The sequence below is a fragment of the Bombina bombina genome, chromosome 5 (assembly GCF_027579735.1).
Source record: "Bombina bombina isolate aBomBom1 chromosome 5, aBomBom1.pri, whole genome shotgun sequence".
Lineage (NCBI taxonomy): Eukaryota > Metazoa > Chordata > Amphibia > Anura > Bombinatoridae > Bombina > Bombina bombina.
In genome coordinates this window covers 37,853,760-37,869,759 of record NC_069503.1, presented here as the reverse complement: position 1 = coordinate 37,869,759, position 16,000 = coordinate 37,853,760, and the positions used below count along the sequence as shown (strand labels likewise).

Below are 16,000 nucleotides of genomic sequence, written 5' to 3'. Positions count from 1 at the left end.
GTCGGCCATTTACCTAGCATAGGGCTGGATAATACTGGTGGTGAGGGGGAGAGATAGAGGGGGACGCGGCGTGGGGCTGGTGGATGATGGGGGGGGGAAGGAGAAGGAAATATTTTTTTTATTATATACTGTAAAAAGCAATAATTGAGGAATAGAAATGCTTCTATTAGCTAACCTTTTTTTTCTGTTTTAGAGGTCCTGCATCACGCTCTATGTGCTTAAGCAAATATTGATTTTTGTAAATATCATTTATTGTTGTGTGATAAATAAAAGAAGATTTAAAAAAAAAAAAAAAACTATTTCCATTAATAAAAACATAATATAATGCTGTTTTCTGAGGTATTTTAGGACACAACAGAAAAATCTCTTACATTTAAATAAACAGTTTGTTTCCCCCTTACGTAGCCATATGATAATCACACCCTGAGGGGGAGGCAGGGACTCTGTATTCATGTGACACCAGAGGGGACAATAGACATCTATATGAGAACAAAAGGTGTGACCCTCTCATTGTCTCCCAACTGACAAGTTGTACTCATGTGAGTCACACAGAGAAAGGTGACCCTCCCACATTAGTATAAATATCTGTGTAACACTCAGTGATATCACAGGAGGAACCAGAGAGACTTCATACTTACAGAGCTTCTGCTAAACGGTAATGTGCAAAACCTGACATAAATCTTTATTAACAGCCTCACACTGTTGTGTTTTATATAATGATGAGAAAATATTGTTCTGTATTTTGTTATGATAAAGATAAAATATTTCACTTCATATAAGAAACTGAGTTTAAATAAAAAAAAACTCAACTGTACTTATTATTCTTCTATAGTTTTCATGCTGTGTTAATAAATTTAACATTAAGTTCTTTAATTTAAAAAGCCCAATTTAATACATAACGATTTATAGCAGTTTGTAAAATGAATGTTTGTAGTTTAACCAAATCATATTTTCAAGCTTGAGGGGGTCTGTACAATAATACATTTGTGGGGGTTGTTCCTGTTATCCAATGAGCAATAGATTTTTAAGTATCAGCCAATTAGAATCCTGTATTTCCCTATAGGTTTATAATTAACTGTAGAGCCCAGATAAACCATTTTCATTTAATATTAGTGTGAAGCTGCTATTTGCTCCAGTAATAAATATCACTCAGCTTATGGCCCTGTTGTATCAGTCTCATCACATTTACTGATCTAATGATAAATATCTTGTGATCTGCATATTATTTTATTTCTAATGAGGTTATTTTATAATACATTTCTTATTTCTATTAGCTGCACCTGTTTATCATCAGAACGTTTATCCCACTGATCTGTGACTGATTCTTGTTGTTAGTAAAGACCTTAGTAAGTGTATTCTGCACCTTCAGCTGCTGCTGTTTATGTCACATGATCACAGACTTAAAGGGACAGTGTCCCATAAATTTGTTTTTCCCTTAAAATAACAAGAAACTTCAAATGTTTTTCATCATTTAAATAGAACATATAATTTTCAACAACTTTCCAACTGACTTCAATTATGATATTTGCTTCATTCTCGAGATATCCTTTATTAAAGCAGTGCACTAATGGGAGCTAGCTGAGCACATAAGGTGAGCCAATGGCAAGAGGCTTGTATGTGTGACCACTAATCAGCAGCTAGCGCACCATAGTGCATTATTTGCTTTGCCACAAAGTTCCCCAAGGGAATAAAGCAGATTTGATAATAGAAGAAAATTGGAAAGTTGTTTAAATTCTAATCATAAAAATTTAATTTTGGCTTTGCTGTCCCTTTTTTTTTTTTTTTTTTTTAAATATTTATTTATATCCATTAGTGTACAACACAGAGACATGGCAACAAATAACAATACATTTCTTGATTTGCACCACACAGGGTCATGAGTATGCCTCCAGAAAAAGAAACATGGTACAAAAAAAAAAAAAAAATGACTAATTTCTTGTTTTGCGCCACGCAGGACCAAAAGGGGAACAAAAGAGAGAGAAAAGAAAAAAGAAGAAAAAAAAAAAAAAAAATTTAACAATCTTATACATCTTATTTGTTCACTCTAGCCCTTAATGCTTTCTTAACACTACTGGTTTAATTTTTAATTTCTTTCTTTAAATGATTTTTAAATACACGAACATTGAATAGCATTTCGTAAACAATAAGTCATCTTTATACCAAAAACAAGACAGAACGAGAAAAAAAACAAAAAAAAAACAATAGGTTGCATAACTTAGTGAGAACTTTACACTCAGTCTGAATTGAATGTTATCTATATTAGATTGTTTTTCTCGTCTGTTTAGTTTGATCAAAAAATCTCTCTTAGATTATATTCCTAAATCCGTGTATATATCATAGTCATCCATATGCACACATACATACACGCCTATCGAGCCAATCGATAGGTGCCACAATCCACACCAAAGGGGGAAAAAAAAAAACTAATCCAAAAACCTCAGTATACTTTCTTAGCTAATTGACCATTCTTTGGGAAAATGCCCTGTGAGTATATTTTGAAGAACAAAAATGGCATTGCTCAATGGGCGGACTAATTGAATTTGAGTGCTATTCGGGAGTGACTTAATAATACCCTCCCATTTATTAAAGAAAGCTTGGACCTGCTCATTGTTTAGATTTTTTATATTGTACTGTTCCAATGTAATTTGCATGATGACTGCTTTCTTGAAATCTGAAAATTTTACCATCTGTGCAGCCTTCCAATTTTTCAAGATGATATTACGGGCTAACATCAATAATGTATTGATAAGTTTGTACTCTCTACCACCCGTCAGCCGCGTGGTAAGAAACACTACCTCTTGCGGACCTATATTTATTCTCGGATTAACTACCCGCTTAATCCAATAAAATATCTTGTTCCAAAATTGCATAATTTTAGGACAGGACCACAAGCAATGCACAATATCAGCATTTTCTATGCTGCATTTTGTACACTGATGGACTTTTTTATACCACATGGTCATTTTGCTTGGAGTAATGTATACATTATATAACAACTTCAACTGGCATTCACGCCATACTGTAGGGACCCAAGAGTCATTGATTATTGTCAGGCAATTCTGTACATCTATAACAAGAATCTCTGGGAAGTATTTTAGCCATATCAAATGTATATACTTAATTTGTCTAGTTTTAATATTGGCATTCAAAATTTTGTACAGATTAGCTATTGAGAAACTTCCCGCTTGATAAATTTTAATCCCGATTGCTAACGGGCCCGTATTCCAGTGAGACTTGAATTCTGTTTGAATATAAGTTAAATAATGCCGTATTTGGAGATAAGCAAAAAACTCCTTGTTCTGTATTCCATATTTAGATCTAAGAGTGTCAAATGTATCAATTACGCCAGGTTCCACCATTAACTGCCTAACATATCTTAAGCCTCTCTCGCCAGCCCTGAAAAACTTGAGACTGGTACCCCGGTTGAAATCCCGGGTTTCCTTGAATTGTTAAGAATTCAGTCGCAAATGGAACAGCCTTAATTTCCAGGCAATATTTTTGCCACACCCTAGCAAAATGGCCACTGAATCCAAACTTATCTATCACCATGAAGAGATGACCCCAATCTATATAATCAAAAGCTTTCTCCGCATCCAACGCCACTATCGCGGCACTCAACCTGTCCGTGGTTTTCTCTGATAGATTATTCCAAAAATAATCTAATATCAACATGGTTTTACGGATACTTTTTACTGGGTTTCTCCCCTGCATAAAACCAACTTGGTTCTCGTGTATAATATTTCTAAGAACAGGTTGTAATCGCATAGCAATAATCGATGTCAATAACTTATAGTCTACATTTAATAATGATATAGGTCTATATGATTCAACTCTCTCTGGGTCCTTGTTTTTCTTTAGAGTAAGTGAGATATTAGATGCTGTAAAATATCTAGAACAAGTTGAGTAGGAGCCATAGTAGCTGTTGAATAACTTATATAAGACTGGGGTCACCTCCTCCTGCAACATTCTATAAAACTCTATCGGGAGGCAATCGGGCCAAGCAGCTTTATTAAGCTTAGCTTGTTTAATTGCCATGTTTATTTCTTGTAATGTAATTGGCAAATTTAGATCTCGCTCTTCCTCAAACGAAATTCTTGGGAGTTTTACCCTAGACCAAAATACCTCTCTATCTACCTGTTTGGGAGGATCTGACCTGTAGATTCCTTGAAAGTATTTAAAAAATACCTTCTTTATTTCTTCTGTCTGTGTATACCTATTACTGCTCTGTCTAATTGCGGTGATCCGGTTACTATCTTTAGGTTTAGCTATTCTAGCCAAGTATTTTGCAGCCCGGCCAGTAAATCCTCTGTATAACGCTTTCTGTTTTAAACCTTCTTGCATGGCCTTCTGTTTTAGAAAAATGTTCCACTGGGATTTAGCCTCAGCATATCTCTTCCAATTATCATTGGTTCTAAGGGCTGTATATGTGTTATAACAGTTCCTAACTGTGTTTGAAAGTTGTAGCTCTATCTGTTTGTTTTTTTTCTTTAATATGCCTAAATAAACTTTAATGTGCCCTCTAAGAACAGCCTTTGCTGCCTCCCAGTAGATTTCAGTCTTCTCCAAATAATTCTCATTAAAACTATGATACTCAGTCCATTTATTTCTAAGAAAATTCTGAAATCCACTGTTAGTTGCAAGATATTTAGGAAAGAATAAATTGTTATTATTTGCCTTTTTAAATGCGTTACAACCAAACTCCAGAGAAATAATGGCATGATCTGACAGCACTATATCTTTGATGTCAGTTTTACAGTCAGTGCCAAGCAATTTCTCTGCAATTAGGAACATATCGATTCTAGAAAGGCTTTGAAAACTTGATGACGCACAAGTATATGCCTTAGTGTCTGGATGATGGATTCTCCAGATATCCCTCACCCCAAGTTGGGCACATAATTTTTGGAATATACGTGTTTTCTTATCCCCCTTGTATAATTCCTTCTTCCCAATTCTGTCTAAATTAGGTAGGGGTGTTAGGTTGAAATCTCCCGCTATTATTAAGTTCTGCCCTATATATCCCAGTAGCTTGTTTATTAAACCATTCCAAAAATGTGTGTCTAACGCGTTAGTCCCATATACATTACAAATTGTAAAACAAGCTGTATTAATTTTTATCTGCATAATTTGAAATCTGCCTCCAGGATCCTGTTCTGTGCCAATTATTTCATGCGTTAATTGTTTATTAATCAGAATTGCCAGTCCTTTCTTCCTGCCCTCCCCCGCTAATGCAACAACTTCTCCCACCCATTTAGTTTTTAACTTCATGATCTCAAAATCTTTTAGGTGAAGTTCCTGTAGCATTACTAGATCAGGTTTGTATATCCCAAGCTGTCTAATGATGGCTTTCCTCTTAATTGGCGAGGTTATCCCACCTACGTTCCATGAGAGGAAATTTAAGGGGCTCATGTCCACCTTCATTCCTTTAACTGTGGAGTTAAACTATAAGATTTCAATCTGTTGTCAGTGGAGAGAGAGAGAGAAAAAAAAAGAAAAGGGTGACCACCACATTCATACATTCCGCTTACATCCAAACACCAACGGGGAACACAACCATACAGCCATTCACTCACTAACTTCCATACAATCAAAACAGTCATATCAAGACCTGACTACCTGTCAATAATGTATTTTGATTTATTATATTTATTGTATACCCTGGTCCTTACAAAAGGCCTGCGCTTCTTTATAATTGTTCAATACCTTCTGGGTTCCATCTATAGATAGCACCAGCTTAGCCGGGTATAGCATCCTGACGTTATAGTTTGCATTTAAAAGTTGAGCAGAACGGAGACATCTCTTTGCGCCTTGCTACGGTCTCACTAGAGAAATCCTGAAAGATTAAGATCTTATTCTGGTCTATCATAAGTGGATACATTTTTCTATATTGACGTAGAAAAGTTACTTTATCTTGAAAATTTAAAAACTTCAATACAATAGGTCTACTAGCATTATGATCTTTTCTTACTGGACGTGCTATTCCTATTCTATGGATCCTCTCTATAAGTACTGGCGTAGCTGAATTAATTCCAAGACTCTGAGATAATGTGACCGTAGCAAAATACATCAAATCCTGGTAGGTGTCACCTTCTGTCAGACCGATAATTCTAAGATTGTTGCGCCTAGATCGGTCTTCCAGATCCTCAACTCTAGCTTGCAACTTATCAAGACGCGCCATATAATCAATAGTGATAGGTTCAGCTGAATTAAGTTTATCCTCAATATCTGAGATCCTCGTCTCTACCTCTGTTTGTCTAGTAGAAAAATGCCTTATTTCTGCCGTAAGACTACAAATATCATTTTTAATATCTGATTTCATACTATCCAATTGTGGTGTGATAGACTTAGTGATTTGAAGGACAAGTTCTTGCATATCAATATGTGTCTCACTCTGGGTGTGTGATGAGTCTAATGTCTGGTCAGCACGTTTAGCCATTTTTATTTCCTTCTGTTTAGCAGGCATAATAGGAGAAGGATTTCGAGTTGTGAGTATGAATTTATCCATATATACAAAATCTAATCAAGCCCACTACTACTAGGCCACTCAAAGTGACTGTGCCACACAATTTACGGAACTATTGAGTTTGTGTGTTATATAAAAGTGTTTGAAAGAATCCAGAGGGATGTGTAGATATATTCAGAGGAGGGAAGAATAGGCAATACATGCCTGTGCTACTGAGCCAAAAGAGGCTAATCAATGTCTACATACAAAAGGGGTCAGTGGGGAATGCGAGAAGGAGCGTGAGGTGAGGGGGGAGAAGGGGCAAAGAAAAAAGGAGAAGTGTAAACACAAAAAACGTGAGAAGAGATAAAAAACAAACAAAGGAGTGGCCTGAATGGGGAATTACCAGGTTCTGAAGTGCTTAGGATCTTTTTAGGAGTTTTAAGTTATTCTAAATCCCACATAGTAAACCACTAACTGTTAAGTATATTACCAACACAGCAAGTATTAGTTTAGAAGTGATTACTCTCACAAGGCATATATACACAACAGAGTTTCAGCGTTTTGTACCAAGCAATACCTCTTGCCAAGCTGAGCCGTATAATTACTCTAAAGGTTTATCTTGACAGATTAATTTTCTACCAGTATTTTGCTTGTATCTGCTAAGCTTAATACACAAATGGAAAGATCTTACAGGCTGAGTGATATTCCTAGTACCCACGCTAGGAGCTTCATTCCAACATTTTAGGGACCAAGCAATTTAACCAATATTACTTGACTAAAAATCACAATGCAGAGGGCTAGCGGCCTTATTTATCAGCCTAGAGCTGCACCCTCAGGCAATATGATATCTCATTCAGCCAAAATTTACAGTATGAACCAATATTCTTACCCTTAAACAGAATGTTATCCCGCCTAAACCATAATGCACACAATAAGCTGTACCTGTGAGAAAAAAAAAACATTACCCCCTTATGCTAGCGTATGTACAAATGTTTAGTAGTGACTTCACTTAAAGTATCCAGAGGGGACCATGCAATGCTAAATGTCCATACACATAACCAATTTACTGAGAATTATTTAGGGATAGATATTTAAATGTCCACAGGTCCAAGGGATTGTTTTTATGTATTTGCTGCAAAAAGGAACCAGATTTAAATGCAGTCAAAAATTTTTTTTTTCTTTTAAACTTGCAAACTGCAGCACAAGAAGCCACCTTCAGAAGGTATATCCAAAGTATATAGGATAAGTCTCTTATCAATACAGCAAGAATTGGACCCCTTCAATTATGACTATAATGTACAGCCAGTACACAGGGGTATTGCCCAACACGTATGTCCCATGCTCCACGGCCTAGAGAGGGCCAGGCATCTCCCCTTCCACTGGTCGTACTCTCACAAGTCGTATTTAAGTTTCGGCAGGAATACTGACAAACAGGAGCAAAGTACCTTAATTGTGGAGAGAGGGTCGCTCCGGTGATCTTTCGGCAGGCCTTCCTATACTCACACTGTGTCCTTATGCGAATCTGCTCGTAGGGCCAAACTTGGCATGCCCCCAGCCATCTTCCGTTTGATGCTCCAGGCCCACTATCAGCTCTCTATGGGGTGCACCTCTCTGCCGGAACTATGCTTCACGCTACCGTCGTAGCGCTATAGGACGTCTGTATTCATCCGCTGAACCACCACCGGCTCTGTACCTGACGCCTCGGTCTATGCGCTCACCAGGGAGCCACCAGGCATCTCACGACCTCCGATACTCCGGCAGACAAAGGACACATCAGCAAGCTTAAGTATGTCTTTCACCTACTTTCTCCTCCCAGCGTTAGGGCCAGATTTTGTTATAGGGGTAAAGCCTCTGTAGCGGTTACTTTTTCTTGAGGGCCTGAATCCCATCAGGCGGCCCAGCGCGATATCCCTTCTGCTTCTTACATCCCGGCTTGACAAGGGCTTCACCTCCGTAGGTTCACCAGGGAATTGCCCGGCCTCTCATCTCCACCTAAGTGTCACCGATCAGGTTAGGACAGTGAACTTTCCATAAGGGGGGCTTTGTTTAAATGCAAGACAAGCCGCTAGCGGGCCTGAGAGTCTTCTTTAGAAAATATCAAGTCTATATGCAGGTAGTCAGATGTTGTTTGCAACAATTTGCAACAGTTAAAACAAGCACCACTACACTCTGATTGCTCCAGTCAGAGTACAAAGTAATGTAATTGTAGCAGGTTGCTTCCGCCACGAAGCATACAAAATGGCAATTAGCAGACTTCCACTTCGTGGATCCCAAGATCCTATGCCCAGGCCAGTGGAAGATCCAGGGCCAAGGGTCGGTTGAAGGCGGGAGTGGTTGATTCAAGCTGTAAGCAGGAGCAGCCTAGCGTGCAGCACCTTGCTTGCTCCTCCCTCAAACGGAAGTGCTTTGCTGTCCCTTTAATGTGTTTCTAATGACTTGTTTTACCAGTGTATAAAATAGTATAAAGTGTATGGGAAATTTCACCTTTAGCTGTATTTTTTATATAAAATAACTGCTGGGGGGCGGAGAGTGCAGGCGTCCGTGATGGCTGCACCTTTCTGAAGCTCCAAATGCGGTCCGCTTGAAACCCGCCACTGGCCAGCATCACATCCCAAAAATTGCACCAGTTACTGGGGAAAGTACAGGGATAGCTCAGCCTTAAACCTAGCGGCCCTCCAAGACCTACCCGATCGCCGCTATGGTCTACTCATACACGCCGCTCTTGGCTTCAGTAGTAGGCCGCATCCAAACTGTGGCGATCTGGCCGAACATCACCAAATTCCCTGAGACTATGGCAGAGCCCTCTCCGGCTCCTACAACCTCCTGTTCTAATGTACTCTACCTAAGGAGAGTTAAGGGTAACACTAGACGTGATCCTCAAGAATTACCACTGTGACGCAGCATGATGGGGGGGGGGGGGAGGAGAAGGAAATATTTTTTTTATTATATACTGTAAAAAGCAATAATTGAGGAATAGAAATGCTTCTATTAGCTAACCTTTTTTTTCTGTTTTAGAGGTCCTGCGTCACGCTCTATGTGCTTAAGCAAATATTGATTTTTGTAAATATCATTTATTGTTGTGTGATAAATAAAAGAAGATTTAAAAAAAAAAAAAACTATTTCCATTAATAAAAACATAATATAATGCTGTTTTCTGAGGTATTTTAGGACACAACAGAAAAATCTCTTACATTTAAATAAACAGTTTGTTTCCCCCTTACGTAGCCATATGATAATCACACCCTGAGGGGGAGGCAGGGACTCTGTATTCATGTGACACCAGAGGGGACAATAGACATCTATATGAGAACAAAAGTCCAGGTGTGACCCTCTCATTGTCTCCTAACTGACAAGTTGTACTCATGTGAGTCACACAGAGAAAGGTGACACTCCCACATTAGTATAAATATTTGTGTAACACTCAGTGATATCACAGGAGGAACCAGAGAGACTTCATACTTACAGAGCTTCTGCTAAACGGTAATGTGCAAAACCTGACATAAATCTTTATTAACAGCCTCACACTGTTGTGTTTTATATAATGATGAGAAAATATTGTTCTGTATTTTGTTATAAAGATAAAATATTTCACTTCATATAAGAAACTGAGTTTAAATTAAAAAAAACTCAACTGTACTTATTTAGTTTTCTATATTTTTCATGCTGTGTTAATAAGTTTAACATTAAGTTCTTTAATTTAAAAAGCCCAATTTAATACATAATGATTTATAGCAGTTTGTAAAATGAATGTTTGTAGCAGAACCAAACCATATTTTCAAGCTTGAGGGGGTTTGTACAATAATACATTTGTGGGGGTTGTGCATGTTATCCAATGAGCAATAGGTTCTTAAGTATCAGCCAATTAGAATCCTGTATTTCCCTATAGGTTTATTATTAACTGTAGAGCCCAGATAAACCATTGTCATTTAATATTAATGTGAAGCTGCTATTTGCTCCAGTAATAAATACCACTCAGCTTATGGCCCTGTTGTATCAGTCTCATCACATTTACTGATCTAATGATAAATATCTTGTGATCTGCATATTATTTTATTTCTAATGAGGTTATTTTATAATACATTTCTTATTTCTATTAGCTGCACCTGTTTATCATCAGAACGTTTATCCCACTGATCTGTGACTGATTCTTGTTGTTAGTAAAGACCTTAGTAAGTGTATTCTGCACCTTCAGCTGCTGCTGTTTATGTCGCATGATCACAGACTTAAAGGGACAGTGTCCTGTAAATTTGTTTTTCCCTTAAAATAACAAGAAACTTCAAATGTTTTTCATCATTTAAATAGAACATATAATTTTCAACAACTTTCCAACTGACTTCAATTATGATATTTGCTTCATTCTCGAGATATCCTTTATTAAAGCAGTGCACTAATGGGAGCTAGCTGAGCACATAAGGTGAGCCAATGGCAAGAGGCTTGTGTGTGACCACTAATCAGCAGCCAGCGCACCATAGTGCATTATTTGCTTTGCCACAAAGTTCCCCAAGGGAATAAAGCAGATTTGATAATAGAAGAAAATTGGAAAGTTGTTTAAATTCTAATCATAAAAATTAAATTTTGGCTTTGCTGTCCCTTTAATGTGTTTCTAATGACTTGTTTTACCAGTGTATAAAATAGTATAAAGTGTATGGGAAATTTCACCTTTAGCTTTATTTTTTATATAAAATAGCTGTTTGCTGGGGGGTGGAGAGTGCAGGCGTCCGTGATGGCTGCACCTTTCTGAAGCTCCAAATGTGGTCCGCTTGAAACCCGCCACTAGCCAGCATCACATCCCAAAAATTGCACCAGTTACTGGGGAAAGTACAGGGATAGCTCAGCCTTAAACCTAGCGGCCCTCCAAGACCTACCCGATCGCTGCTATGGTCTACTCATACACGCCCCTCTTGGCTTCAGTAGTAGGCCGCATCCAAACTGTGGCGATCTGGCCGAACATCATCAAATTCCCTGAGACTAAGGCAGAGCCCTCTCCGGCTTCTACAACCTCCTGTTCTAATGTACTCTACCTAAGGAGAGTTAAGGGTAACACTAGACGTGATCCTCAAGATTTACCACTGTGACGCAGCAATCATCTCCATGAGACTCAGCACACATGGCCTGAGAAGCTTCAAACAGTAAGTCCTGCATAATAGTTTTACATCTCATCCGCTAACTCTAAAAAGATTGCTGCATTACACAATCCAGATCATAGACTTATGCAATTAGCAGATACATCTTGTGCAGACTACCTACATATCTCATCCATGTGTACTAGATATCTGAATGTCATGGTAATATGATACGACTCAGAACAAACTGAATAAGAAAACCCATCTGAATAGACAAGTAGGTTTTAATACCCACTCCCAGGGAACAACCCTAACCCCATAGTTGAGGCAGATTATTATCTGTAAATTGCCTAAGACTTATCATGGCAGATCGCAGAACTTCTAAAGCGGATAAACTAACCAGAGCCGCACCCACACACAGGCCCCAATCCTGTTAATACATTCTTTAAACAAATGGATAGAAAGAAAATTACAGACTCTCCTTCCACAGACTGTGAAGAAGACATTCTAACAGAGAACACTGATAACGCTGCACAAACCAGCCTTCTAAAACCTACACCAGTAAATGCTGATGGCCCTGTTAATCTGAAAGCGATGGAAGCTCTTATTTCACAGGTCAAATCATGCATAAAAGAAGAATGTGCCGACTTAAAGAGAGACATTAATGAGCTTGGATATAGGGTTGAAGCCCTGGAGGATGAACAAGAAGAAATAGCTAAAGACATGACAGATATGTCACAAAAAATACTTCTACAGAAAGAACAGAACAGATCTAGAACAAAAGTTAGATGACATTGAGAACAGAACTCGATGCAACAAAATTCAAATCAAAGGGATACCCGAGAAGGTGCCAGGTGACCCAATTCACGACTGCTTCCAAAAGATATTTCAATCCCTGGCAATAGCAAACTCTTTCGTTATTCAAGAAATCCCTCTGGAAAGAGCTCACCGCACACTTCACCCTAATCCTACAGAAAACCATCGTCCCAGAGATATGTGTGCTTTTTAGAGCATCAGGGATAGAGAAAATATACTGAACTTTTCTAGACAACAGCACAACTTTACATACTTAGGTGCAAAGATCCAATTCTTCCAAGACCTCTCCATCAAAACATTGCAGAGAAGAAGAGACTTTAACATCCTAACTACGCATCTAAGATCCTTGAAGGTTCCTTATAGATGGGACTTCCCTGTATCCATCCAAACTATCAAAAGTTGAAAATGAATAGAATGTACAGACCCATCCGACACAGCTTCCTTCTGCACTGCACTGGGGATACCAGCTCCAGATGTTCCTACAATGTCATCTCAAGCTTCCAAATCGGTCATTGCAGTTCGACCCAAACCTCAAAGAAGCACCTGGTCAGAAGTAGCTAGTAAACTCAGCAAGAAGAAACTTACATCAGAAACCAACACCGCATCAGAGGTTACCTGAAATTCTGCTACTAAACAGAATGATATTCTAACATTAATCACCATCTATGACTCTAGGAGTTTGTGAGTTCTTTCAATCTTAACGTTAATAACTATTACCTACTATGATAATGAAGTATGTTTAATTAATCAGAGTTGCTTAACATTGTTCATGCTGTTATTAATGTTGATTTGACATAGTAATACAGTTTCCAATTGTGCTCTCAGACACATGTTTGTAGTCTTTACAATGTTTAAATGTCAGGATTTCTAAAGTTTTTGTATTTTATTTATCTTTTGTCTCATGCTATGACATTCATTCATTAGAGTATAAATACCCTTGTCCCCCTTTTTTTCAATATACTTGAACCAGGTCACTAAACTTCCTTGATGTACTATAACCTGTTTCCCCACCCAACTTTGTTACCATGCAATAATTCTTATCCACCAGTGGTGGGTTTCAAGATACCGTATCAAGCCCCCTTCTCTACAGTGAATAGATATCCATTTATTTGGGACTGTTTGGATATTTACTAACCTACCTTGGATGCATACTGTTTTTTTGGGACTTTTCAGAATCAGTAGCTCATTATTGGCATTTTATCCTTTGATTTTTATGTGGTGGCAATATTTTGAACTATATATATATATATATATATATATATATATATATATATATATATATATATATATATATATTTATTTATATATATATATATATATATATATATATTATATTTCTTTGTGGCTATAGATTTTCTGCTATAAATCTCTTTGACATATCTTATACCATTTATTAAATTTGCATAGCCATTTTTATCTTGTCCATCACGAGTATTTCTGACATTTCTGAAGGGATTTATTCCACTATAGATACTACATTAGTGATATACACCTTTACCCTTGGCGCTCCTAACTTACATTTTTATTGTTACTCACTTTTTACCTAATGTGGGGGTACTTAGGTAGATTTAGGAGCTTGGTGTAATACTCAGCGCACACTCCTCCATTTGTTTGCTTATCTCTGGTGCATACTACACTTCTGCTTTGATAGAACCACACATATTCCGGTTTTGCTGTCCAGTCATATCTGATCCCCATAGTAATACCTCCCACACATGCAAATAAATGAGTATACACGTAACACTTAAAACTTTTACAATAGCAACGCAAAATGTCAAAAGGTTCTTATCCCCAGAAAAGAGGTCAATTGCCTTCCATGACTTCTATATAAAGCGAATTGACCACCTTTTAACCCAAGAAACACACTTTAGAAAAACCAATGAACCCAAACTGTCTACATATTACTATGACCAGCATTTTCTTAGCTCAGGCCTAGATAAAAAAGAATGGTGTGGGTATCTCCATCAGAAAAAGGCACCTCCTTTGAACTACTAAATAAATATTCTGACACTGACGGTAGAGTTCTAATAATCGTGGGCTTACTATTAGGGGTGCGCATCTTCACTTGTCTCACAATTCGATTCCGATTATCATGGTAACGATTCGATTCTGCGATGCATCACGATTACTGCACTATTTATGCCCATGATTAAAATTTTTCAAAAAAAAAATTCAACCAGTCAAAATAAACTTTTTTTTATTTTATTAGCTCAAAAAAGGACACTCTTCCTGTGGCAAAGTCTGAACACAGCAGAAAACAACAGTTTATAGAACAGTAAATACTAAATGGCAATTGTTGTATTGGTTTGGCAACAATATTATGGCATTAAACTGTAGTAGTGTAAAAAGTGCAGTGCTCGCCGTGTACTTCTTCAATAAAAGAAAATATTTAAATGTATATTATATAGTATATACACTAGTAAACAAACATGAGCATAAATAAATGTCTAACCTTCTATGTTGGTTTTAATTTAATGTCTTTCTTTACTTAGTAATAATAATAATAATAATAATAGACATTAAATTAAAACCAAAATAGATAGGTTAAGCTAAAGTTACCACCATTACCAACCAATACCTTATTTGTGTGAAAATGGTCATCCTCAGAAAACAAAACATAAATCCCTTATATGTGGTACAAAATTACAGGTGTGCCTTCATGACTGGCAATTTGTGGCAAACAAACATCACGTGAATGAATCTGGAACACAACACACAGCACTGTGTGCATGCACACACATCACACACACGTCACATATAAAATTAGTTTACACAGTTACAGTAGTACTAGAGACATTTAAAACAAGTAGCATTGAACTGAACTGCTATAACTACTAGTTTCTTGATTATAATATCTTTATGGGATCACAAATATATAGTTACTTAGTGTTAAAGCAGTACTACACACAACTGAACAGAACACACACAGTCACACACAAACACACAAACCTCTATACCACTTAGCCGTCCAAGGTGGAGGCTCAATGATCTTATATTTTCAGACCCACTCATCCTTACTGACATCAAGGAGAAAACATGTGTATGTGGTATGTTCAAGGCACCAGTAAATCAAGGTATTCTATAATGAGCTGTGTCTGGAGTTATATCAGAAAGCTGATATGATTTATAAAGAGATGGATAATTTATTCCTAACAAAGTCTGATGTGTGTCCACACTAGATTAGTTAAAATAGATATACATATAAAACATAAATATAAACAGTAAAACCTTTCAGTAGCTACTGAACAATGCTTAAGTTAAAACAATAAGGGTTTAATCTTGATGTAATCAACCCCCAAACAGCAATTACAATAATATCAATATTGGTAATCACAATAATAACAGTGGTGGATGTTATAAATAAATGCACGTGCATAAACAGATTGTGTAAAATTAGGAAAAATGTGTGAAAAAATTGGTGAAAATTAAAAATTGTGAAAAAATATATAAAAATAAAAAAAATGAAAAATGGTTAAAAATGTATATATAAAAATGTCAGATGAATAAAAAATGTAGTGTTCTGTAAGTGCCACAAATAAAAAGCATGACAAAACTTAAACAAAAATTGTGTGTAACAATCAGTGTCACAATCCAAATAAATAGTATCCCATTGAGGTTTAACAAAGGATAATAAAAATGTTTGAAAAAAAACTTGTTTCCTGATGGTGAAGAATCTAGT

The 16,000-nt window shown here is 37.0% G+C and overlaps 1 protein-coding gene across 1 annotated transcript in view; it reads left to right on the top strand.

Moving 5' to 3' along the window:
* LOC128659778 (oocyte zinc finger protein XlCOF6-like) overlaps positions 1–16,000 on the top strand; it is a 237,938-nt gene that overhangs the window by 200,077 nt on the left and 21,861 nt on the right. Inside the window, exon 5 of the mRNA XM_053713353.1 lies at positions 6,383–6,394. Within this exon, the coding sequence (XP_053569328.1) occupies positions 6,383–6,394 (12 nt within the window). The remainder of the gene's footprint in view (positions 1–6,382; positions 6,395–16,000) is intronic.